This window comes from Pristiophorus japonicus, chromosome 13, assembly GCF_044704955.1.
Source record: "Pristiophorus japonicus isolate sPriJap1 chromosome 13, sPriJap1.hap1, whole genome shotgun sequence".
Classification (NCBI taxonomy): Eukaryota; Metazoa; Chordata; class Chondrichthyes; family Pristiophoridae; genus Pristiophorus; species Pristiophorus japonicus.
In genome coordinates, this window is record NC_091989.1 from 138319006 (window position 1) to 138346580 (window position 27575).

Here is a 27575-nt window from a genome sequence, read left to right on the forward strand (position 1 = left end):
GCAGCCATACTTTCAGCTGTCTGAGCCTTAAGCTCTGGAATTCCCTCCCTTAACCTCTCTCTCCTCCTTTAAGACGCTCCTTAAAATCTACCTTGTTGGCCAAGCTTTTGCTCATCTGTCCTGATATCTCCTTCTGTGGCTCGGTGTCAAATGTTTTTATTTATCTCGCTCTTGTTTAGTGTCTTGGGATGTTTTGCTACGTTAACAGCGCTAAATAATTGCAAGTTGTTGTTGCTGTTGTTGTCTAGTCGATAACCAGAGGGCACAAATTTAAGGTGATTGGCAAAAAAACTAGAGGCAACATGAGGAAAAATGTTTTTACGTAATGCGTGGTTAGGATTTGGAATACACTGCCTGACAGATTCAGTGGTAGCTTTCAAAAGGAAATTGGATAAATACTTGAAGGGAAATATTCGCAGGGCTGTGGGGAAAGAATGGCGGGGCGGGGGTGCTTGTGGGACTAATTGGATAGCTCAACCAAAGAGTTGGCACAGATACGGTAAGCCAAATTACTTCCTTCTGTGCTGTATCATTCGATGATGCTATGATTTGATATGCAAGTAGTTTTAGTGCAATGACAGTTTAAGACCATTCAACCATCAATAATCATAGCAGTGAATTTTTACACATTTAAGTCAGATTCAATTTAATAAAATTTTGAAGAATACAGCCTTCTCAAATACAGCAAGTTGCACAACCACATTTCCTCGGTATCATACATTGCAGATCAGGGATGAGCTTCAAAGTTGTCTTCTCCAAAACCTGACCTATTTTAGCTTTGGAGTATTACTAAAGAAATCATTGAGAGGGATGTGGCCTGAAGAATAGGTAGAGTCTGCCCGAAAGAAACAGCATATACAATTAACAATCATCATCAAAAGAAGATGGAACCATGTAGTTGGAAGGCAGGGGAGAGAAACTGCGCTGAGGACTCTTCAAGACATTCCAATGCCATGCATTGCAACAGTAACTTGACCTCAAAATATTTTGCTGTTTCCACTACATAATAAGGTGCAATATAAATGCAAGTAATTTATTCAGTTTTAGAAGGGCTCAATGTTAAAACTTGATAATGCTTGCGGTGGTAATATTTGAAGCTGCCATTAGTTAGGACTCTGTCAACTTTGTGCAGATTCAAATTTGTTGGGTGGCTCTTTCAACTTGCGCCCAAAACAACTGCGTCACTCACCTGATGATAATTAATGGTAAAATCCTCCCCAACCACTGACCTTTCAGAGGGTAGACTAATTAACCACACTGGGAGAAAGATTCAGCTCTGAAGCAGGGAAGTGGACCACCCACCACAGAGAGCTGCTGCTCACCCCACCAACTGAGGTGTCTTTACCGTCCGTCCCCCCCACCCCCACACTTGTCACTTTTCCTTATTGTCCCTTCTCCTCCTCTCCTTCCTCCGTTTCACGCTTCCCTTCTGTAAATCTTTCCCCCATCCCGCTTCCTTGTCCTCCACCTGCTAGACCCAAATATTGCACTTAGTTTTGACTCCCCGCATGCAACGTCATGGGGGATCGATTAGTACATTTTAAAAGTTGAAAGCAACTTCATGTTTTAGCAAGATAATTGTAGTGTTATTAATTTAAAACATTTTGAGAAATAAACTTGATACATCAGTCTAACAAACCATACCTCATCTGTATTGTAGATAATCTGTAGTCCTGAGGAAATCATCTCCACCAAGTACAGTAAGAACAAAGATACAGCATCAATCTGGGGTAAAGAGCAATACAAAAAAATCAAAACAAAACTTTGAAATGTTGCTACATCAATCAATCAATCAATGATCATACAGCTGGTTCATGGGCCCTGATAATGCTAACATTAAAATGTATGTCAAAAGGATTAGAACTGTACAATAGCACTGCCTTACCTGAAGGTGCCCATATTCTTCATGAGATAACACTTCATCACCTGTATGTACGTTGAACACAGAATGTAGGCAGCTTGATGGATTTGAATGCTGCTTGAAATGTTCCACCTATTTAAAAATAAATGAATTGAGTAACTAAGCACTTGGACAAGTATGAATTGATCAAAGAGTGTCAGAATGGATTTGTGAAGAACAGCTCATGTCTGACAACCAGTTGAATTTTTTGAAGAGGTTATTAACATGGTGGATAAGGGAGTGTCTATAATGGAACTTCCAGAAGGCAATTAATGACGTTACACACAAGAGATTATGAGCAAATATGAAAGCGCAAGGAATTGGGAGGTAATCTTGTGACAGAGGCTGATAATTGGTTGAGAGATAGCCGACAGAAATGTCAGGATGAAGGGAACCTACTCTGATTGGCAGGATGTGACAAGTGGTATTGCCCAGGGATCTGTACTGGGGCCTCAGCTTTTCAACATATACATCAATAACATGAATAAAGGAATGGAGTTGTATATCCAAGTTTTCAGATGGCACTAAGTTAGAAGGCATAGTAAATTGTGCCGATGGGAGTACAAAGTTACAAAGGGATCCAGATGGATTAAGTGAGTGGCAGTTGGAGTTCAAAACAGGGAAGTATTAGATCCTCCACTTTGGAATCGAGAAAGGCAAAGGGAATGTTTTCTTAATGATGGGAAACTAGAAACAGTGGAGGAGCAAAGGGATTTAGGTGTCCAGGCACATAAATCACTAAAAGGTAGTGCACAAGTACAAAATTAATCAAAAAGGCTAATTAAATGTTGGCCTTTTTCTCAAGAAGGCTGGAATACATAGGGGAGGAATTTTTGCTTCAGTTGCAGAGCTTTGGTCAGACCCCATCTGAAGTACTGCATTCAGTTTTGGGCACTGCACCTCAGGAAGGGTATGTTGCCCTTGGAGGGGCTATAGTGCAGATTCACCAGAACTGGGAGCTTAAATGGTTTAATTTTGAGGACAGGTTGCATAAACTTGGCTTGTATTCCCTCGAGTTTAGAAGATTGAGGAGTGATCGAATCGAGGTCTTCAAACTGATAAAAGGATTTGATAGGATAGATACAGAGAAACCATTTATCTTGTGGGGGAATCCAGAACAAAAACCATGTTGACTCTGCCGAATCATATTATGATTTTCTAAGTATCCTGTTACTACTTCTTTACCACTTGCTAGTCAGAGTAGGAATCGCAGGATAGCTCAGATGAATACGTGGCTTCAGGAGTAGTGCAAGAGGGAGGGGTTTAAATTCCTGGGACATTGGAACCGGTTCTGGGGGAGGTGGGACCAGTGCAAACCGGACGGTCTGCACCTGGGCAGGACCGCAATCAATGTCCTAGGAGGAGTGTTTGCTAGTGCTGTTGGGGAGGAGTTAAACTAACATGGCAGGGGGATGGGAACCTATGCAGGGAGACAGAGGGAAATAAAATGGAGGCAGAAGCAAAAGATAGAAAGGAGAATAGTAATAATGGAGGGCAGAAAAACCCAAGGCAAAAAACAAAAAGGGCCACATTACAGAAAAATTCTAAAGGGGCAAAGTGTGTTAAAAAGACAGCCTGAAGGCTGTGTGTCTCACTGCGAGGAGTATTCGGAATAAGGTAGATGAATTAACTGCGCAGACAGCAGTTAACTGATATGATGTAATTGGCATCACGGAGACATGGCTCCAGGGTGACCAAGGCTGGGAACTCAACATCCAGGGGTATTCAACATTTAGGAAGGATAGACAGAGAGGAAAAGGAGGCTGGGTGTCATTGCTGGTTAAAGAGGAAATTAATGCGATAGTAAGAAGGGACATTAGCCTGGATGATGTGGAATCGGTGTGGGTGGAGCTGCGGAATTCCAAAGGGCAGAAAACGTCAGCGGGAGTGATGTACAGACCACCAAACAGTAGTAGTGAGGTTGGGGACAGCATCAAACAAGAAATAAGGGATGTGTGCAATAAAGGTACAGCAGTTATCATGGGCGACTTTAATCTACATATTGATTGGGCTAATCAAACTGGTAGCAATGCGGTGGAGGAGGATTTCCTCGAGTGTATTAGGGATGGTTTTCTCGACCAATATGTCAAGGAACCAACTAGAGAGCTGGCCATCCTAGATTGGGTGATGTGTAATGAGAAGGGACTAATTAGCAATCTTATTGTGCGAGGCCCCTTGGGGAAGAGTGACCATAACATGGTAGAATTCTTTATTAAGATGGAGAGTGACACAGTTAATTCGGAAACTAGGGTCCTGAACTTAAGGAAAGGGAACTTAGACGTTATGAGGCGTGAATTGGCTAGAATAGACTGGCAAAGGATATTTAAAGGGTTGACGGTAGATAAGCAATGGCAAACATTTAAAGATCACATGGATGAACTTCAGCAATTGCACTTCCCTGTCTGGAGTAAAAATAAAACGGGGGAAGGTGGCTCAACCATGGCTAACAAGGGAAATTAAGGATAGTGTTAAAGCCAAGGAAGAGGCATATAAATTGGCTAGAAAAAGCAACAAACCTGAGGACTGGGAGAAATTTAGAATTCAACAGAGGAGGACTAAGGGTTTAATTAAGAGGGAGAAAATAGTGTATGAGAGGAAGCTTGCAGGGAACATAAAAACTGACTGCAAAAGCTTCTATAAATATGGGAAGAGAAAAAGATTAGTGAAGACAAACGTAGGTCCCTTGCAGTCGGATTCAGGTGAATTTATAATGGGGAACAAAGAAATGGCAGACCAATTGAACAAATACTTTGGTTCTGTCTTCACAAAGGAAGACACAAATAACCTTCCAAATGTACTAGGGGTCTAGTGAGAAGGAGGAACTGAAGGATATCCTTATTAGGCGGGAAATTGTGTTAGGGAAATTGATGGGATTGAAGGCCGATAAATCCCCGGGGCCTGATTGTCTGCATCCCAGAGTACTTAAGGAAGTGGCCCTAGAAATAGTGGATGCACTGGTGATCATTTTCCAACAGTCTATCGACTCTGGATCAGTTCCTATGGACTGGAGGGTAGCTAATGTAACACCACTTTTTAAAAAAGGAGGGAGAGAGAAAGCAGGTAATTATAGACCGGTTAGCCTGACATTGGTAGTGGGGAAAATGTTGGAATCGATCATTAAGGATGAAACAGCAGCGCATTTGGAAGGCAGTGACAGAATCGGACCAAGTGAGCATGGATTTATGAAAGAGAAATCATGCTTGACGAATCTTCCAGAATTTTTTGAGGATGTAACTAGCAGAGTGGACAAGGGATGTGGTGTATTTGGTCTTTCAAAAGGCTTTTGACAAGCTCCCGCACAAGAGATTGGTGTGCAAAATCAAAGCGCATGGTATTGGGAGTAATGTACTGACGTGGATAGAGAACTGGTTGGCAGACAGGAAGCAGAGAGTCGGGATAAACGGGTCCTTTTCAGAATGGGAGGCAGTGACTAGTGGAGTGCCGCAGGGCTCAGTGCTGGGACCCCAGCTCTTTACAATATACAGTAACGATTTAGATGAAGGAATTAAGTGTAATATCTCCAAGTTTGCGGATGACACTAAACTGGGTGGCGGTGTGAGCTGTGAGGAGGATGCTAATAGGCTGCAGGATGACTTGGACAGGTTAGGTGAGTGGGCAAATGCATGGCAGATGCAGTATAATGTGGATAAATGTGAGGTTATACATTTTGGAGGCAAAAACACAAAGGCAGAATATTATCTGAATGGCGGCAGATTAGGAAAAGGGGAGGTGCAACGAGACCTAGGTGTCATGGTTCATCAGTCACTGAAAGTGGGCATACAGGTACAGCAGGCGGTAAAGAAGGCAAATGGTATATTGGTCTTCACAGCTAGGGGATGTGAGTATAGGAGCAGGGAGGTCTTACTGCAGTTGTACAGGGCCTTAGTGAGCCCTCACCTGGAATATTGTGTTCAGTTTTGGTCTCCTAATCTGAGGAAGGACGTTCTTGCTATTGAGGGAGTGCAGCTAAGGTTCACCAGACTAATTCCAGGGATGGCTGGACTGTCATATGAGGAGAGACTGGATCAACTGGGCCTTTATTCACTGGAGTTTAGAAGGATGAGAGGGGATCTCATAGAAACGTATAAGATTCTGATGGAATGGGACAGGTTAGATGCGATTGTTCCCGATGTTGGGGAAGTCCAGAACCAGGGGACATAGTCTTAGGATAAGGGGTCGACCATTTAGGACTGAGATGAGGAGAAACTTCTTCACTCAGAGAGTTGTTAACCTATGGAATTCCTTGCCGCAGAGAGTTGTTGATGCCAGTTCATTGGATATATTCAAGAGGGAGTTAGATATGGCCCTTACGGCTAAGGGGATCAAGGGGTATGGAGAGAGAGCAGGAAAGGGATACTGAGGGGATGATCAGCCATGATCTTATTGAATGGCGGTGCAGGTTCGAATGGCCTACTCCTGCACCTATTTTCTATGTTTCTAATAATGGATTCCAGCATTTTCATGATGACTGATGTCAGGCCTGTAGTTCCCTGTTTTCTCGGTTCCTCCTTTCTTGACTAGCGGGGTTACATTTGCCTCCTTGCAATCCACTGAGACCATTCCTGAATCTAGGGAATTTTGGAAGATCACAACCAATGCATTAATTATCTCTGCAGCCATGTGTTTTAGAACCCTAGGATGTAGGTAATTAGGTCCAAGGGATTTGTCGGCTTTTAGTCCCATTAATTTCTCAAGTACTTTTTCCCTACTGATATTAATTACTTTAAGTTCCTTGCTCTCATTAGCCCCATGGTTCCCCACTATTTCTGATATACTTTTTGTGTCTTCTACTGTGAAGATAGATACAAAATATTTGTTTAAAGTCTCTGCCATTTCCTTGTTCCCCAATATAATTTCTCCTGTCTCAGCCTCTAAGGGACCATCGTTTACTTTTGCTACTCTCTTCCTTTTTACAAACTTGCAGAAGCTCTTACAATCTGTTCTGCTATTTCTTGCTAATTTACTCTCATATTCTATTTTCTCCCTTTTTATCAATCTTTTTATCACTGTTTGCTGGTTTCTAAAGCTCTTCCAATCCTCAGGCTTACTACTATTCTTTGTAACATTATAAGCCGCTTTGAATCTAATACAATCCTTAACTTCTTTAGTTAGCCACTGATAGATCATTTTTTATTTCTCAATGGAATGTATATTCATTGAGAATTTTTGAATATTTCTTTAAATGATTGCCACTGATCTACTCTCATACCTTTTAATCTAATTTCCCAATCAACCTTAACCAACTTGCCCCTCGTACCAAGATAATTGGCTTTATTTAAGACTCTAGTGTCAGACTTAAGAATGTTACTTTCAAACTCAATGTGAAGTCCTTTCATATTATGATCACTCATCCCTGCAGGATCCTTTACGACAAGATTACTAATTAAGCTTGTCTCATTACACAAAACAAGATCTAAAATAGCCTGTTCCCTGGTTGGTTCCATGATGTATTGCTCTAGGAAACAGTCCCGAATACATTCCATGAACTCGTCCACCAGACAAACCTTGTCAATTTGATTTGCCCAATCTATATGCAGATTCAAGTCCCCCACGATTATTGTATTATGCCTCTTTGCAGTGCCGTGGTGTATTTTCTACATTAATGGTACAGGTTGACCCTCCCTTATCCAGATCCCTCGGGACTTGACCTGTTCCGAATGAAGGATATTTCCGGATAAGGGGAGGTCACGTGTTCTCAGTGTGTGAGTGTGCACCGATTGGCTGGAACGATCATCAGTCAGTCTCAGCTCACACTGGAGACCAAATTATTCTAGTGTTCTAGAGTTAGGATATTCTCAAAATCTATGGAATGGTTAGCTGAAAAGCAAAAAGATTCAAGCCCATCTGACTTTTTAACATTTTGTGATATTAAAAAGGTAAGTACTTTGAAAACATTTTCCGAACAATTTTTATTGGAATTGCCATCAGTGTGGTGTTGGCGGGCCAGTGGGCCCCAAGATGTCAGCAGGCCATTGGCCCCAAGGTGTTAGCGAGCCATTGGCCCCCGAGGTGTCAGCGAGTCCCGAAGGTGTTGGGGCCCCGAGGTGTTGGCTCCGAAGTTGGGTAAATTTATTTTACATTGATATTTTGAGAGGATTTTGGGTAAATTTATTCTGGGTCTGTAAGTGTAAATGGGCAAGTTTTTTTTCACTGATATTTTTCGAGGATTTTGACCAGCTATGAATTAAGATGCCAAATATATCAGATCAGAACAAATTGGTGTAACAAAGTGTTTTATGCAGGTTGCTTTACAGTTTTCATTTTCTGTCTGCAGTAGCTTCATTTATCTGCTAGTTTGATACAAGTATGAACATAAGAACATAAGAAATAGGAATAGGAGTAGGTCATATGGCCCCTCGAGCCTGTTCCGCCATTCAATAAGATCATGGCTGGTCTGATCATGGACTCAGCTCCACTTCCTTGCCCGCTCCCCATAACCCCCTATCCCCTTATCGTTCAAGAAAATGTCTATTTCTGTCTTAAATTTATTAACTGTCCCAGCTTCCACAGCTCTCTGAGGCAGCGAATTCCACAGATTTACAACCCTGAGAGAAGAAATTTCTCCTCATTTCTGTTTTAAATGGGCAGCCCCTTATTCTAAGATTGTGCCCTCTAGTTCTAGTCTCCCCCATCAGTGGAAACATCCTCTCTGTATCCACCTTGTCAAGCCCCCTCATAATCTTATACGTTTCGATAAGATTACCTCTCATTCTTCTGAATTTCAATGAGTAGCGGCCCAACCTACTCAACCTTTCCTTATAAGTCAACCCCCTCATCCCAGGAATCAACCTAGTTAACCTTCTCTGAACTGCCTCCCATGCAAGTATATCCTTTCGTAAATATGGAAACCAAAACTGCACGCAGTATTTCAGGTGTGGCCTCACCAATACCTTATATAGCTGTAGCAAGATAGCCCCGCTTTTATATTCCATCCCCTTTGCAATAAAGGCCAAGATACCATTGGCCTTCCTGATCACTTGCTGTCCCTGCATACTATCCTTTTGTGTTTCATGCACAAGTATCCCAAGGTCCCGCTGTACTGCGGCACTTTGCAATAATAATGTTCTTTGATTTTTTTCTGTCAAAGTGCATGACCTCACACTTTCCAACATTATACTCCATCTGCCAAATTTTTGCCCACTCACTTAGCCTGTCTATGTCCTTTTGCAGATTTTTTGTGTTGTCCTCACACATTGCTTTTCCTTCTATCTTTGTATCATCAGCAAACTTGGCTACATTATACTCAGTCCCGATGAACGGATGCTATACCGCAGACATTTTTTGTCCTCAAAATTATCAACTCCAAACTAAGTGCCAAACAATACAGTGATTCTTTTATTAATTTATTCATTCTGCCTTATGTTGTAGACCTTAGTTTTTGATACTGTGAAATTAAATGTTCCTGCAATTCAATACTTGATCAATTTTCAAATACTGCAATTTTGTCCAGCATTTTTGGTGTTCCATTTGCTTCCCAAAATTATACACAAAATATCGATAACCTGTTAACAAGACAATAATACATATTCTGTTCAGAACAAGATTATTAAAAGTTATTTACGTGCTTAAATCCATCAATAGTTTTAAAGATAGATGACTCACCTCGTAGGATCACTTCATTCTTTTGAGTGATATATGCATTCTTTATTCACAGCATCAGTGAAGCCAAGTTTGATCAGTGTGGGGCAGATTTCTTTGTGAAGTAATTTCTAATTAAGGAGTTGTATTGAGGGGGATTTAGATGTGGGGTGCTTTTGAAGTGTATGTGCGGGGGTGGATATTAAGGGTCAAAGTGATTGAAGTACAGATAGGAGGCAGTCTAACTGTGAGCCAATGTGGTGCTTGAATAGGGAATGGGAATAAGGTGCAACTGACTCGGAAAAGAGTGAAGGGTAAGTGAAGAACTGGAAGTTAACAGTGAGTGTTGTGTAGGTGGGAATTTGAGTTGGAGTTGCTGTAATGATTAAGGATAGGAAAGGAGATAGAGGTGAAGTTCATCCCTTAGAAGATAGACACAGAGAGAAGGGAAAGAATAAACTTTGTTACTTGAAACCAGATAGTGAGATGTTTTGTCCAGCGATGGTAAAGATGAGGATGTGGATAAAGGAGTAGTGGGAGGATGTTCTGGAATGAAGAGGATTAGGAGTGGTGGAAGTGGGTTCTCAGGTCTGCAAGTACTGGTAAGGGTTTGGAATATGGGAGCAGCAAAGGTGATTCTGGGAATGTGGGAATATTAGGAAAGGGTTCATGGCATCTGGAAGCAAAGGGAGGTGGGCATTGGATGTGGAAGTAAGCAGGTGTGGTCTCTCAGTGCAGATGTATTGGGAAGTGCCGCCCAACCGACCTGCGAGAGAACACCATCAGTGGCAAGCGGGGATAAAAGCAGGAGCGCCCCAGGACCCAGCACGAGCCGTTCGAGGAAGGTGACGGTTTCGAGGAGGGCGAGTGGATTGGAGGAGGGCAACTGGATTAACGTCATCAGAGTCCAGGCAGCTGATTCGAGAGGAGCGAGACCAGCGGTGGGGTCGGGACCCAGGTGGAGGAGGAGCGGCGAGGCCCGGAGATCGAGACCAATGGGGGAGCGGTGTTCGAGACCGGCGGGGTGTGGCGATCAGCGGCAGGTAGCGGCATTCGAGACCGGCGGGGAGCGCCGTTCGAGACCGGAAGGGAGTGGTGATCATGACCGCTGTGGAGCGGCGTTCGAGACGGGCGGGTAGTGGCGATATGATTGGAGGCGGCGTGGAGCGGAGATCAAGACTGGCGGGGAGCCACGAGCAGTGGAGGAATGATGAAGTCATGGCCCAGGAGCAGCGGGGTCGTGGCCCAGGAGCAGCGGGGTCGTGGCCCAGGAGCGGCGGGGTCGTGGCCCAGGAGCGGTGGGGTTGTGGCCCAGTAGCGAGCTAGAGCCCACTGGCGAAGTCGAGACCCAGGAGTGGCGCAGTGTGTACCAGCAACAGGGTCGGGGCCCAGGGACGGTGCAGCACAGGCCAACAGTGAGGCCGTGAGGCCCACACTGCTTCTTATGCAGTCCAGGAACAGTAGGAGCATGTGTGTGTACTTGGCCCCCGCAGCGGAGCTTGGTCTCCAATCGTCTTGGATCTCCTTGCCACTGGACCAAGACCTTGCTCTGTCTAGCCCGTGTGGTGGCTGGTGCAAAAGCCACCCCACATTAAACGAATTTATGCACAGGCATCTTCCGACCTTCAAAATGAAGTTCAGGACCTGGAACATCAGGTCCCTCATGGAAACACCTGAGAACTAATTTTTTTTGTTGATTTGGAAGCAGATCATCCTCAACCCTGCGGGACTGCCTCAAACAACATTATACTACTGTATACTGTATATTGGAGAAATGGGTGCTTAGGTCCAGGACCATTGAGGAAGAGCAGGGTTTCACAGGAAACACCAGTATTGGTTTGATGAGAATGATCAGGTAATCTAAGAGCTAATAGATCGCAAGAGCAGGGCATTTCTGAGCCCTAAACAACAACCCAACTCGAGAGCAGCAAAGCAGCATTATAGACGACTCATGGCTGAGGTTCAACAAAAAACCCCGACCTAAAGAACAGGTGGTGGATGGAGATACAGCAGCTGGCCGACAGCCATGATGTGCGAGGATTCTTCATAGCAGTCAAGGCCACCTACAGTCCAAACACCCAAGGCCCAACCTCACTGCTGGCCAAGAACGGGCAAACACTCATCAAGGACACCGAGGCAGTCAGGGCCCGCTGGAAGGAGTACTTCAAAGATCTCCTCAATCGAGACTCTGCCTTTGACCCGAGTGTTCTCGACTCCATCCCGCAGCATGCTACCTGCCACCATCTCAGTAAAACCCCAACATTGCACGAGGTAAAAAAAGCTATAAGACAGCTTAAGAACAACAAGGCTACGGGAGCGGATGGAATCCCTGATGAGGCACTGAAGTATGGCAGAGAGGCACTGTCAGCGCGAATACATGATCTCATCTCTCTCATCTGGAGGGAAGAGAGCATGCCGGGAGATCTCAGAGATGTAGTGATTGTGACCATCTTTAAAAAAGGGGACAAGTCAAACTGCGGCAACGACAGAGGAATCTGCCTGTTATCAACCACTGGGAAAGTTGTCGCTAAAGTCCTCCTCAACCGTCTTTGCCCCATGGCTGAGGAGTTCCTCCTGGAGTCACAGTGCGGATTCCGTTCGCTGGGTTATCGCCCCAACCCTCTTCTCAATCTTCCTCGCTGCCGTGCTCCGCCTCACAGTCAACAAGCTCCCTGCTGGAGTGGAACTAAACTACAGAAACAGTGGGAACCTGTTCAACCTTCGCCATCTCCAGGCCAGGTCCAAGACCACCCCAACCTCTGTTGTCGAACTACAGTACGCGGACGACGCCTGCGTCCATGCACATACAGAGGCTGAACTCCAGGACATAGTCGACGTATTTACTGAGGCGTATGAAAGCTTGGGCCTTGCACTAAACATCCATAAGACAAAGGTCCTCCACGCCGCACTGCACTGCCCCCCAGTCATCAAGATCCACGGCGTGGCCCTGGACAACATGGACCATTTCCCATACCTCGGGGGCCTCTTATCAACAAGAGCAGACATTGACAACGAGATTCAACACCGCCTCCAGTGCGCCAGTGCAGCGTTCGGCCGCCAACGATGCCTCCGCAAGATCCTACAAATCCCCTGGGAGGACAGATGCACCAACATTAGCGTTCTCGACAAGGCCAACATCCCCAGCATTGAAGCACTGACCACACTTGTTCAGCTTTGCTGGGCAGGCCACATCGTTCGCATTGCCAGACACGAGACTCCCAAAGCAAGTGCTCTACTCGGAACTCCTTCACGGCAAATGAGCCAAAGGTGGGCAGAGGAAACGTTACAGGGACACCCTCAAAGCCTCCCTGAAGAAGTGCAACACCCCCACTGACACTTGGGACTCCCTGGTCAAAGATCGCCCTAAGTGGAGGAAGTGCATCCGGGAGGGCGCTGAGCACCTGGAGTCTCATCGCCGCGAGCATGCAGAAATCAAGCACAGGCAATGGAAAGAGCTTGCGGCAAACCTGTCCCACCCACCCTTTCCATCAACGACTATCTGTCCCACCTGTGACAGGGACTGTGGCTCTCGTATTAGACTGTTCAGACACCTAAGGACTCATTTTAAGAGTGAAAGCAAGTCTTCCTCGATTGCGAGGGACTGCCTATGAGTGAGTGAGTGATGAGACCATTAGAGCTTTTATGACCAATCCTGGTTTAAGTTTATTAAAGCCACTTATTGTGCCTGCACAGCATTGTTTGGATGAATTTCAACATCCAAAAACAGGTGGGTTGGGCTCAGGTCAGATGATAACATTTTAAAAATCTGAAACCTAACCCCAACCTGCCCACTTCCAAGCTTAACAGAGGCGGGACAAGGGGTCCCTCACCTGGCATCGGGGATCAGAGCCACCGGTTGTCGGGGATTGGACCCACCCTGGATCGGAAACCTCCACCCGCATCCTGGGTCGACCCTACCTGCTCCTGCAGCCTGCTCCAGAGTCTTCACAACCCAACTGGAAGCCAAGCTTGTCAATCAGGCTGACTTCCGGACGGGGAACCTGTCAAATGCGAAAGACACGCAACAGCATTTGGGGAAATGTGGACTTCCGGGACCGAATCTCTGCCTCCCCGGCCTACGCAACCCGCCCCTGTTAATATCCAGACTATTGTCTATAAAAGTGTAGTACGCACATTAACAAACTTAAGGCCAAAGCAGATTATGAAATAGCATGAAGAGTGGGATAATGGTGATTTCAGTGGAGTGGTTAGTGGTTTAGAAAGAATGGTAGAATAAGGAGGTCAGGTGGGTGGACATACCTATGAGAGGGGAGAGCTGGGAAATCGAGCTTATGGAGGCAAACATGGCAGGCAGGCTAGTTAAAATGGCAGCTGGGGAATATGTGCCGGATTCTGGCCTCATTCGCTTTGTCCCTGGTGGCATCCGGCTCCCACCCCAATTTGCACTCCTGCCCACCAGCCTTGACGTCATTCCTGCCGACTATGGGCAGAAGACAAACATTAAAATTAGGCCTGCGAGTTAGAATGGCTCGGGCCTCATGCTGATTAGTCTTTGAGGGACTGCAAATTGCACCGAATCCGTCGCAGGTTAAAATCAGGGATCTCAAAACCAAAGGCAGGTTTTTGAGAGAGGGTAAGGGCTTCAAGTAAAAACATTATTGGAAGTACTCATGGACAGAAACTACACTATAATTAAGTTTAATTGTGTTGTTGTGCCGAATGGCCTACCCCTGCACCTATTTTCTATGTTTCTATGTAAACTCTAATCTCCTGTATAATACAAAACTACAAAAGTTTTTTTTGAAGTGACATGAAATTTTATTTTTGGAAACATACCTGTTTCGGTCTGTTCATAGTCATTACTGCAAGTAAAAGCAATCCTAAATGAAAGGTCAAAATGTATATCCAGACATTAGTCTTTTACCTTATCAGCTTGACGCATATAGCAGTAGAGAATTCCTCGCATACATTTTACAGCGGAGTATTGCAGTTCATGAGTCCTTCCCTTGTCATCGTCAATGCGCCTAGATAAGGGAGATAAGATATAACAAAATTGAAAATTTATCAAAATAAAAATCAAGTACTTTTAACAATATGTCCAGTCCCATCATGTCTAAATTAAAACTGGAAGTTATAAATAGTAATATTAGTCTAAATTAGTGATGCAAATCAATACATTCACACTGAAAAATTTTATATAAAACAATTCTGCTGTTCTTTTCCAAATGGATTATTCTGCATTGTTGTAGCACAGCTAGAATGAGTGTAACGTAGCCAAGTTTGCTGACGATACAAAAATGGGAGGAAAAGCAATGTATGAGGAGGACACAAAAAATCTGCAAGAGGACATAGACAGGCTGAGTGAGTTGGCAAAAATTTGGCAGATGGAGGATAATGTTGGAAAGTGTGAGGTCATGCACTTTGGCAGAAAAAAATCAAAGAGCAAGTTATTATTTAAATGGAGAAAGATTGCAAAGTGCTGCAGTACAACGGGACCTGGGGGTACTTGTGCATGAAACACAAAAGGTTAGTATGCAGGTACAGTAAGTGATCAGGAAGGCCAATAGAATCTTGGCCTTTGTTGCAAAGGGGATGGAGTATAAAAGCAGGGAAGTCTTGCTACAGCTATACAGGGTATTGGTGAGGCCACACCTGGAATACTGTGTGCGGTTTTGGTTTCCATATTTATGAAAGGATATACTTGCTTTGGAGGCAGTTCAGAGAAGGTTCACTAGGTTGATTCCGGGGTGAAGGGGTTGGCTTTTGAGGAAAGGTTGAGTAGGTTGGGCCTCTACTCAATGGAATTCAGAAGAATGAGAGGTGATCTTATCAAAATGTATAAGATTATGAGGGGGCTTGACAAGGTGGATACAGAGAGGATGTTTACACTGATGGGGGAAACTAGAACTAGAGAGCATAATCTTAGAATAAGGGGCCGCTCATTTAAAACTGAGATGAGGAGAAATTTCGTCTCAGAGGGATGTAAATCTGTGGAATTCGCTGCCTCAGAGAGCTGTGAAAGCTGGGACATTGAATAAATTTAAAACAGTAATAGACAGTTTCTTAAAACAAAAAGGGGATAAGAGGTTATGGGGAGCGGACAGGGAAGTGGAGCTCAGTCCATGATCAGATTGGCCATGATCTTATTGAATGGCGAAGCAGGCGCGAGGGGCCATATGGCCTACTCCTGCTCCTATTTCTTATGCCCTTATGAAAGACTTGTATGACCATGAAAAATTGATCAACAAGTGACTTTGAAACCTAAAATGCAGTATTGGAATTTTACCTGTTGATTTTGTTTATTAAATAAATAAATAGATTGAATTATTCCTCAGATTTGCAAACTGTCATAAAATAGTACAACATTCTGCTTTAAAATGTGACAGATACCACTAGGAAGATAGATGCACCAACGTCAGTGTTCTCGATTAGGCCAACATCGCCAGCATCAAAGCACTGACCACACTCGACCAGCTCCGTTGGGCGGGCGACATCGTCTGCATACAAGACACGAGTCTCGTCGCCGAGAGCATGCAGAAACGAGGCACAGACAGCGGAAGGAGCGTGCGGCAAACCAGACCCACCCTTTCCTTCAATGATTGTCTGTCCCACCTGTAACAGAGACTGTAATTCCCATATTGGACTGTACAGTCACCTGAGAACTCACTTTTAGAGTGGAAGCAAGTCTTCCTCGATTTCGAGGGACTGCCTATGATGATGATCATGCATAATGCATAGCACTGCACTGAATGAGAGCTATCTTGTTTCATTTGAACCATTCAGATTATGGGATAATGTGATAGGAGTATTTAAAATTATGAAAGGATGCAATAGGGCAGATAGAAGAAGACTGCCTATTTGCTAACATGCAGGGTAAATGTTGACACAAATGTTGTTTCCGTATTGTAAGTTCTATGGGCCCAAGTTTCAACTGTTGGTTAGAAAGGCGCACCTCCGAGAGATGCGCCGAGTTTGTAGAATTAAAAGTGCGCCTAAAAAGTACCTCGGTATTCTGGATGGTCTGCAGGCCTCCATTCCACTCGGCACGGTGCAGCAGTCCCAGCGGGGGACAGAGCTATAGCCCTGCGCCGAAAAGATTGCCGGCAGCTGCGCGCGTGCGCAGTAGCTCCTGGCCCTCCCAGCGCGTCCTGTCTCCGAGCAACCCTATCCCTCGCCGAAGGGACGACGCGATGTTCGCTGTCCCTAGCCCGGGCCGAGTGGCCTGCCACACACGCCGGCCGTTGCCTTCCCGCGCATCTGACTACTTGAAAATGTAATCAAGCAGGCAGGGCTGCGTGTGTTGCTGGAGGGCTCCCGGTGCTCCCGAACAGATAGGTACTGCAGTAGGTGAAGTCGGAACTTTTAATTTTTTATTTCTTGATTTATTGATTGATTGATTTATCATTTATTATTGATGATGTTTCTTTATTTTTAAAAGTGAAGGTGTTTAGTGCTCTCTCTTCCCTCCCCCCCATCCCCCCCCACCGTCCCCGCCCTCCCCCCATCTCTGGCTAACTACGTTCTTAACTCTACACAAGATTTTTCTGAGTGTACAAAAGTGGACACTTACACCGTTCTAAGTTAGTTTGGAGTAACTTTTCGCAGTCTAAACTTGCAAAACAGGCGTAAGTGGCTGGACACGCTCCCTTTTGGAAAAAAAACTGAACTAAAACGAAACTAAGCTAACTCACTGAAACTAAATGTGGAGAATTGCAATTTCTCGGATACTCCAAAAAAAAACGAGTTGCTCCAAGAAAATTGGCGCAAATCTATACTTGGGCCTTATGTATGTATCTGGTTACATTTTGATCCGATGTATAACTTGCCAGTGTGTTTGAAAAATCAAAAGTACATATGACCGATAGTATTTCGCCAGTGAAAAACAGGACCATGTTGTGTGATTTGTCGAATGGATTGGTGCTGCAACAAGTTAATATCCATAGTAATGATTGGCATTTTGGGCTGGAAAATCCCCCGATTGGGGGCGGTAACCTTCCGAGGCCGGGACTCCCTGCACCTGGCCCTGACGTCCCACCCCCAATGCAGAATTGGGCCATACACCCCTCAAAGGAAGCGGAGTGCTGTCTCCAGCGATCCGCTTCCTTTGAGGGGGGCTCCCGGGGCGGTGTCCAGCGGCGCACGGAGCAGGCCAGCGCTATGCGTATGCCCCGTGTAGCGCACGCTACACCACCCCTCCCCTTCCATTAAAGTGGTGGGCCGCTGCACATACTCCAGCCCCTTTGGTGGCCACCACTGGGCTACCAGGGATGTGATCGACCAGGCCAGCAGCCCGGCACCCAAATCGACGCAAAGGCCGCCATTGTTGGGCTGACCCAAGTATCGCCCGACAAATAAAGATGGTGGCCTGGGGTGCTAAATGCTTCCTATTTAAAGGGCAACCCGCACAGCTGGTGTTGTCATTCGCCCGCAACAGCCTCGTGGCCCGCGGGACAATTTCCCGCGCAGGGCAGAAAGGGGTCAGCGCACATGGCGATGATGTTATCGCGGGTTGTGCCCCAGCCCGCAGCGCTAATCGTAGGACATGGTGCTGCCGGGACAGTGCCCCCGAAACCTCCGTGGCAATTTCCCAGGAGGCGGTAGCGCCCCCCTCCTCCGGGCAAAAGCGCCATTGCGCCCCATTAGCCTCCCCAGGAGGAGCTAACGAGGCTATAAAAGGGAAATTTTGTCCCCTTTGATTTTACAAAACATCAATCCTAATACTCTCATTGTCTTCCTTTGGCTCTAAACTGAAATGTTTCTACACCTTTCTGCAGCAAAAATGTTAAGTTCCCTCACTTCTTTAGCTGGTAGTTTTAATTCAAATTTAGCAATTGCTGACTAAGGAATTAATTATTTCTTAACTCTCTTTGTTCCTGGTTTTCTAATTTTTAAATAATGCTCTCTGCTCTCATGATTTGGATTCAGTTCAAGTAATTTTGTAACTTCTATTTTATCTACTTGCTTCATTGTTCATTCCTTAAAACAATAACCATATCAAATGACAGTGGAATGATACACCATGCCAGATCTAACTTGATAAGTTAATTACTGTAACTGATTGCAGAATATGGCAGCTAAAGAACACCCTGTTAATTGGAATATTTACTCCAACAAATCATACTTCACTAGAAAAATTGCTGATCTAATGAAATTGACTTTTTGATTTGCAACTGTTCATTACTGTATCAGAAAATATTTGTTGAACATAAGTAACATTTAATAGTTTCCTGTTCATATGTAATCAAGTATCATAATTATTTGGGCTGAGTGGTAACCGATATAAATGGAGTTCAACTAACATTAGGGTGAAGTCTACATACCCTTCTGTGATTGCCATATGTTTAACTCAGCCCTAAGGTGCTCAGATGATTAAGAATACTTTTCAAATCCAATTTGAAGCAAAATGTTTAAAATAATATCTAAGCATATATAAAATTACGCCATTAGTTTGAAAGGCTTATCAAATATTTTGTAAAATTTGGAGATGTAAAATGTAGTGAGACAATAAAAAAAGTACCTTCACAAAGTATGTTCACAAAATTCAAACATGAACATGATTTCCTTAGTAATGAAAGGATGTTTGGAGAGTAGCTACACAAAATTCAGTACAAATAAAATTAATTCCCATAATCATCCAATTGAGTTCCTTTGAGCGGAGGAGCTAGACAGCTACAATATAGATTGAGCAGGTATTGCTTCGGGTAAAGGTCGAGAGAATTCATATAACAATGCACGGCAAAAATATGTTCTTTGTATAGCACCCATCGTTTTCTTTGTAGCTTTTAAAAAATGTTTTTTGGACCCTGCACCCAATCCATCACCAAGATCACCTACATCCACCTCCTAAAGATTTTATTGTAAAAAGTTCATTCACAGTTTCAAAGCAGTTTCAGGCTCAATATAATCTCCATATCAATACCTGGACTTCTATAGACAAAGCATTTTGTGTTGGATAAAGTAGGTAAGCAGATATTTATCATTTTCAGACCCATTTTTGATTTTTTCTTAAAAAAACGACACAAATTCATCTAAACAAAATGTTGCTCCTTCACAGAGCTCATGCCACCCTCCCAAAAAATTACAATATGATAATGGTAAATCCAACTTATGTAACTTTCCACGTTATGACCCATTACCAAAATCAAGATAGCTACTTCTGATAAAAAGAGAAGGAAAGCTTGCACTTAATTAGCAACTTTCATGGCCTCAGGACAGTTCAAAGAGCTTCACAATGAATTACTTTTGAAGTGCAGTTGCTGTTGTAATATAGGGAAATACAGTAGTCAATCTGTGCACAGGTCCCACAAACAGCAATGAGTTAAATGGTCAATTAATTTATTTTGGTGATGTTGGTTGAGGTAGAAATATTGACCGTATAGAGAAACATATACAGGGAGAAACTGACCCCCATCTCGCCCGTCATTTGGGGAAAAAAGTAGTTGGAAGGACCAATTTAGCAGCGAGATCTTCATTCCCAATCTGCCCTGGAAATGAGTCAGCTGCCAAATTGGAATCAGCAACATCCAAGTGTCTACAGATCCCACTTAAAACAGGCATTAGGCGACTTGGATATGCTAATCGGGGCCTCTCACCTGCTGTAGGACCCCACTGCCAAATTCAGCATAAACTGGGTGGAGCATATGCATGGAGTATGCGTGTTTAATGCATTTGGTTTGCCAAAGTAATTTCAAATGTCTCTCACTCTTCACCTAGAATAAAACATGAATATTTTTCAATCTATAGTCACTTCATTAAAGAAAATTGAGGAATTATTTCTCCTTACCAAGACCTGTACTGTATTTTCTATACATATAGGAATATGCCGCACCGCCATAGTTGCCCGGGAACTTAGATGCTATGATATCGACATCGCCGCCCTAAGCAAGACTCAGCGGGCAGGGGAAGGCCAGCTCAAGGAACAAGGTGGAGATTACATCTTCTTCTGGATAGGGAAACCAGAGGAAGAACGCCGCCTCCACGGAGTCGGATTCGTCATCAAAAACAAGCTGGTCGACCGCCTCAAAGATTCCTCCTGCGGGGTTAACGAACGTCTCATGACTCTGCGACTCACCCTATCCCGAAATCAATGCACCGTAGTCATCCGTGCGTACGCCCCAACACTCGATACAACAGATGAGACCAAAGATGGTTTTTACTCCAACCTTGAAAAATCCCTGCCCCACATCCCCGCGGATGACAAACTGATCCTCCTCGGTGACTTCAATGCCAGTGACTTCGGCAAGGACACAGCCCTCTGGGGAGGCGTGATTGGCAGAGAGGGGGGTAGGGAAAACCAACTCCAGCGGTACCGTACTCCTGACAAAATGTCTGGAACTTGAACTTGTCATCACCAACACCTTGTTCTGCCAGAGGGACAAATACAAGGCATCGTGACAACACCCTCGCACCAAACACTGGCACCTGCTCGACTATATTATCATCCGAACCAGGGATCGCAAGGATGTGCGCATCACCCGCGCCATGACAGGAGCTGACGACTGCTGCACGGACCACTGCCTAATCCGATCCATCATCGACATCAACATAGCCTCAAAGTGGAGGGGGGCAGCAGAAACAGTGCCGCAAAAAGTCAATGCCAGGGCACTTAAAGACCCAGCTAAGGGAGCCCTATACAGTCAGCGCCTCACAGTTAACCTGGCGTACCTTGATAACCCCGAGACGCAGAATGCCCACAGGGCTTGGTCTGCCCTCCAGGCCTCCATGACCAGTGCCTGCAAAGAGACGCTTGGTCACTCAACCAGGAAACAACCAGGACTAGATTGATGATAAAGATCAGGAGATCCAAGAGCTAATAGATTGCAAGCGCAGGGCATTTCTGAGCCTTAAACAACAACCCAACTCGGGAGCAGCAAAGCAGCATTACAGACGGCTCAAGGCTGAGGTCCAACAAAAGACCCGGGACCTAAAGAACAGGTGGTGGATGGAGAAAGCATAGGAGATACAGCAGCTGGCCGACAGCCATGATGTGCGAGGATTCTTCATTGCAGTCAAGGCCACTTACGGTCCAAACACCCAAGGCACCACCTCACTGCTGGCCAAGAACGGGCAAACACTCATCAAGGACACCGAGGCAGTCAGGGCCCGCTGGAAGGAGCATTTTGAAGATCTCCTCAATCGAGACTCTGCCTTATAGACTCGAGTGTTCTCAACCATCTCAGTAAAACCCCAACACAGCACGAGGTGGAAAAAGCCATAAGACAGCTTAAGAACAACAAGGCTACGGGAGCAGGTGGAATCCCTGCTGAGGCACTGAAGTATGGCGGAGAGGCACTGTTGGCGTGAATACATGACCTCATCTCTCTCATCTGGAGGGAGGTGGGCATGCCAGGAGATCTCAGAGATGCAGTGATCATGACCATCTTTAAAAAAGGGGACAAGTCTGACTGCGGAGGAATCTCTCTGCTATCAGCCACTGGGAAAGTTGTCGCTAGAGTTCTCCTCAACCGTCTTCTCCCTGTGGCCGAGGAGCTCCTCCCGGAGTCACAGTGCGGATTTCGTCCCCTACAGGGCACAACGGACATGATGTTTGCAGCGCAACAGCTGCAGGAAAAATGCAGGGAACAGCGGCAGCCCTTATACATGGCCTTCTTCGGCTTTACAAAGGCCTGTGACACTGTCAACCGCAAGGGTCTATGGAGCATCCTCCTCCATTTCGGATGCCCCCAAAAGTTCGTCACCATCCTCCGCCTGTTCCATGACGACATGCAAGCCGTGATCCTTACCAACAGATCCATTACAGATCCAATCCACGTCCGGACCGGGGTCAAACAGGGCTGCGTCATCGCCCCAACCCTCTTCTCAATCTTCCTCGTTGCCATGCTGCACCTCACAGTCAACAAGCTCCCCGCTGGAGTGGAACTAAACTACAGAACCAGTGGGAATCTGTTCAACCTTCACCGTCGCCAGGCCAGGTCCAAGACCATCCCAACCTCTGTCGTTAAGCTACAGTACGCGGACGATGCCTGTATCTGCGCACATATAGAGGCTGAACTCCACGACATAGTTGACGTATTTACTGAGGCGTACGAAAGTATGGGCCTTACGCTAAACATCCGTAAGACAAAGGTCCTCCACCAGCCTGTCCTCGCCGCACAGCACTGCCCCCCAGTCATCAAGATCCATGGCGCAGCCCTGGACAACGTGAACCATTTCCCATACCTAGGGAGCCTTTTCAACAAGAGCAGACATTGATGACGAGATTCAACACCGCCTCCAGTGTGTCAGTGCAGCCTTCGGCCGCCTGAGGAAAAGTGTTTGAAGATCAGGCCCTCAAAACTGCCACCAAGCTCATGGTCTACAGGGCTGTAGTAATACCCGCCCTCCTGTATGGCTTAGAGACATGGACCATGTACAATAGACACCTCAAGTTGCTGGAGAAACACCACCAACGATGTCTCCTCAAGATCCTACAAATCCCCTGGAAGGACAGACGCACCAACATTAGCGTCCTCGACCAGGCCAACATCCCCAGTATTGAAGCACTGACCACACTTGATCAGCTCTGCTGGGCAGGCCACATTGTCTGCATGCCAGACACGAGACTCCCAAAGCAAGCGCTCTACTCTGAACTCCTTCATGGCAAACGAGCCAAAGGTAGGCAGAGGAAACGTTACAAGGACACCTTCAAAGCCTCCCTGGTAAAGTGCAACATCCCCACTGACATCTGGTAGTCCCTGGCCAAAGACCGCCCTAAGTAAAGGAAGTGCATCAGGGAGGGCGCTGAGCACCTCGAGTCTCATCGCTGAGAGCAAGCAGAAATCAAGCGCAAGCAGCGGAAAGAGCATGCGGCAAACCAGTCCCACCCACCCTTTCCCTCAACGGCTATCTGTTCCACCTATGACAGAGACTGTGGTTCTCGTATTGGACTGTTCAGCCACCTAAGGACTCATATTAAGAGTGGAAGCAAGTCTTCCTCGATTTTGAGGGACTGCCTATGATAATGAGCAATGCTTTTTTATTGCATCAGAATCTGTTACACAAGAATAGCTTCCACAATTGCATTTTCTTAAATATTGTGCTTAATGTGCATTAATGATGGTTTGATGGCTTCAAACTTTAATTTTCAGAACATCAATAATATAAAGAGGGATTTAAAGAAGAAAGATAATGCTTGTTTATGTTAATTTCTACTTGTTTTACACTGTTTTTTCCGCTTGGCATATGCAGATGAGATTATCAGGAAATTTTGATATAAATTGCCATTGGCTTGATTAACATAGAAATCAGCTTAAATTTTAGTGTACGTGAGATCATCAGAGAAAATTCATGCCCATATATCTTCAGTATAGGCTCTCAAATACGCTCCCATTTGCTCTTTCCTTTCATTAGGACTATTTTCATGCAGGTCTCTTGTGACTTCTTTATCCAAACTCAATTAATATCAACCAAGTAGTGTAGGCACAAGCTAAATGTTAAATAAATCTAAGATTGACATTAGGAAAAACATAAACTGTAATGTATAGTGGTTTACTCTGCTGCAGACTTGGCACATGAAGCCACATTTTTTACAAATATAATCTATCACAGAGATTGTTTCACATATAACTTCAATGAACAATGTTTGACGAGCCAGGAAATTAACTTTAAATACAAAAATACCTTAGAAACATAGAAAATAGGAGCTGTAATAGGCTATTTGGCCCTTCGAGTCTGCACCGCCATTCAATACGATCATGGCTGATCCTCTATCCCAACACCATATTCCCGCTTTCTCCCCATACCCCTTGATGCCTTTTGTTTCGAGAAATCTATCTATTACCCTCTTAAATATATTCAGTGACTTGGCCTCCACAACCTTCTGTGGTAGAGAATTCCACAGGTTCACCACCCTTTGAGTGAAAAAACTTCTCCTCATCTCGGTCCTAAATTTCCTACCCCGTATCCTGAGACTGTGACCCCTTGTTCTAGACTTCCCAGCCAGGGGAAACATCTTCCCCGCATCCAGTCTATCCAACCCAGTCAGAATATTATACATTTCAATGAGATCCCCTCTCATTCTTCTAAACTCCAGTGAATGAATACAGGCCTAATCAACCCAATCTCTCCTCATACGACAGTCTTGCCATCCCAGGAATCAGTCTGGTGAACCTTCGCTGCACTCCCTCTATGGCAAGTATATCCTTTCTTAGGTAAAGAGACCAAAACTGCACACAACACTCCAGGTGTGGTCTCACCAAGGCCCTGTATAACTGTAGTAAGACATCCTTACTCCTGTACTCAAATCCTCTTGCAATGAAGGCCTAACTGCTTGCTGCACCTGCACGTTTGCTTTCAATGACTGGTGTACAAGGACACCCAGGTCCCTCTGTACATCGACACTTCCCAAGCCATCACCATTTAAATAATACTTTGTCCTTATGTTTTTCCTACCAAATAGCTTACTCCATTAGTACTCCCTTGCAAAACAGTTAATAAGAATGTTTACACAAAATAGGTAAATACCATTGGTATAAATTAATCAAAAATCTACTCTTGTTTGAGGTGTTGTCTAGTCTAAGAAATATTAAAGCCAAAGTTATTTGGCTATGCACAGAACAGTCAACGGAATGTTAACAGAAATTATAATTTCTAAAAGGAATGTTATTTACTGTCACGGGGATTATATATTTTTAGTTGCAATTTCAATTGTCAAGTCAATCGCTTTGATATTTGTTTAAAAAATAATATCAGTTAACCTGCTGGTTCACTTTGTAGACTATAAAAATATACCAGCACTGAAGAAATCGACTCTTCGACCTCATTGGATATGCATTATTCAGTGTACTTTAAAAAAAGAGCTTTCTAGAGTTCAGCACATCTCCATCTGTCTTGCCATGTTATTCTACACAGTATACAGACTGATAACAATCCTGAGTCATGGGGAATTGTAACACTGAGGAGAATGATGGTTTGGGTGTCGGTGGTGGGTTGAAACTGGGAAAAATGCGAGCATGTTGGGAAGGTGGCTCCAATCCGTTTAACTGGAGTGCATTAAGCTGCTTTTGGAGATGCGGGTTGCCTATTAACACATGCTAAACGCTCAATTGGAGCGATATTTCAACTCATTTTCAAACTTAATGGTGCATCCACGGGTTTTCTGGGCTTCCCTAAGCTCGGCAGTAAAAGCAAGGCGAGAACACAATGGCAGATTCACCCTCATGGAAATACTGCATTACCTACGGAAGGGTATGGTCACAGTACTATTGCCGAGAGTTTGCTTTCTACATGTTGGGGGTTTTCTGAATCACATCAGAGTGGGTTGTGCCTTGGCTGCCTTAGTTTAGATCTCGGACGAGGAGCAACATGATCAGCACTAGCACCAGTACCAGCAGCAGCCTGCTGTTGAGAGATCTGCAGTCGGACATCAGAGAAGGGAGCAGCAGAGGGGTGCAGCTCGCAGGAGGCGCAGGAGGCACAACCCGCGACTCAGGGTCTACAGGCAGAGGCTGAGTTTTCTTGACATGTTGAAACAACAGTACTCAGGACACTTAGGTTGTCATATCATGTGATGGAAGACACTGCAGCTTGCTAGAAGACCTGTTGCCTGTTGGACCTGGGTGGCCATGCGTTACCAATGACTGTCAAAGTCACCACCGCCCTCAACTTTCTTGCCTCCGGTTTCTTTCAGGGCTCTGCCAGAGACATATGTGGGACATCCCAGTCAGTGGCCAACAAATGCACTGATACCTTGTTTGCCAGGGCTGGCAATTAGTTAACTTTGCCTGTGATGACGCCAGTCAGATGAGACAGCGCTCGGAATGGTGTCTCTGGCTGGTTTCCCACAGGTGCAGGGTGTTATCGACTGCACACACATGGCAATCTGGGCACCCCAGATCAACCAGGATTATTCGTGGACTGCAAAAACTTCCACTCCATCAATATGCAACGTCTGTGCAACCACAAAGAGATGGTTTGTGCAGGTGTGTGCAAGATTCGCCGGGAGCTGCCAGGATGCTTTCATCCTGCAGCAGTTCAAGCTCCTTGATGTATTTGAACCTGGGTGGCTTCGAGGAGACAAGAGAAATCCACTTCAAATTTCGCTGTAATCTGACTAATGAAGCTCACAGTGTTACAATGAATATCATGTGACCATCAGATGTGTGATCGACCAAGCCATCGGCATACTGAAGTTGCGCTCAGGTGTCTAGACAGATCTGGAGGCGCCCTTCAGTATGTACCAGTCATGAATGATCATGGTGCACTGCGTTCTACGTAACATTGCACAGCAGCGAGGTGCGGACTTACAGAAAGACTAATGTGCAAAGCGCAGATCCTCTTCGGTTGAGTCCAAGGAGGAGGAGGAAGGCGATGAGAGCAATGCATCACCAATTGCTCATATTTCTGCCCGGGATGCCCTTATTATTGGAAGGTTCACTTTGGTTACACCAGTGGACCAATGTCAGAAGCACATACAATGGCCAAGTATTCCTATTCATCATCCAACAAATTAAAAGGAAACTTGCCATGCTGCAACCAAGAGAGGGCAAGATGGCAAAGTGGTGCACGAGAATAAAATTTATGTGATTGAATTGAAGAACTGAAACTTCACAACATAACATTTTCTCACCTACCCATGTTATACCCTTTTGCAATTACAAACTTTTACTGCTCCCAGCTCTGACTGCTGAGATGCTCTTATCCTCTGGGATTTGGAGCCCGTGAGGGCCCCACCAAAGATTGCTCCCCCTGCACGTGTGCAGGGACAGACTCAACCATCGAAACATGAGGCAGTATGTCGGGTACCGACAGAGAGAGGTTGCGGGGGGGGGGGGGAAGGGGAGGATCTTTGAGTGGAGTTCCCACTTGCATGTCCCCTTTCTCCATCATCGCTAACATGGCCCTGCTGTACTTCACGGCTACTACTCTGCTGGAGAGCACCTTGGTGCAGATCAATGCGCCGTAGTAAAGCCAAGGCTAAGGTATCAGTCATTTCGTTAAGGTGGCAGATATGTTAGCATCTAGAGTCTGTACGGCCAAGCTCAAGGCATGCATTGACTCACGTGATTGCCATGTTTGATGTTCCAAGGAGTTGGCCTCTCAATCCATGCAAGACGTCATCGCAATACTCTGCGATATCAGCACAATCATGCTTGAGGCAGACTCCTCCATTTTGTCTGCAATCGTGGTCGATGTGCTT

The 27575-nt window shown here is 45.1% G+C and overlaps 1 protein-coding gene across 3 annotated transcripts in view; it reads right to left on the minus strand.

The window, feature by feature from the left end:
* The window catches only part of phkb (phosphorylase kinase, beta), a 381738-nt gene that overhangs the window by 243722 nt on the left and 110441 nt on the right, over window positions 1–27575 (minus strand). For all 3 annotated transcript variants that reach the window (XM_070898048.1, XM_070898046.1, XM_070898047.1), the window contains 3 exons: window positions 14364–14463; window positions 1886–1993; window positions 1645–1725 (listed from right to left, as the gene is read on the minus strand). In XM_070898048.1, coding sequence (XP_070754149.1) covers window positions 1645–1725; window positions 1886–1993; window positions 14364–14463 — 289 coding nt within the window. The remainder of the gene's footprint in view (window positions 1–1644; window positions 1726–1885; window positions 1994–14363; window positions 14464–27575) is intronic.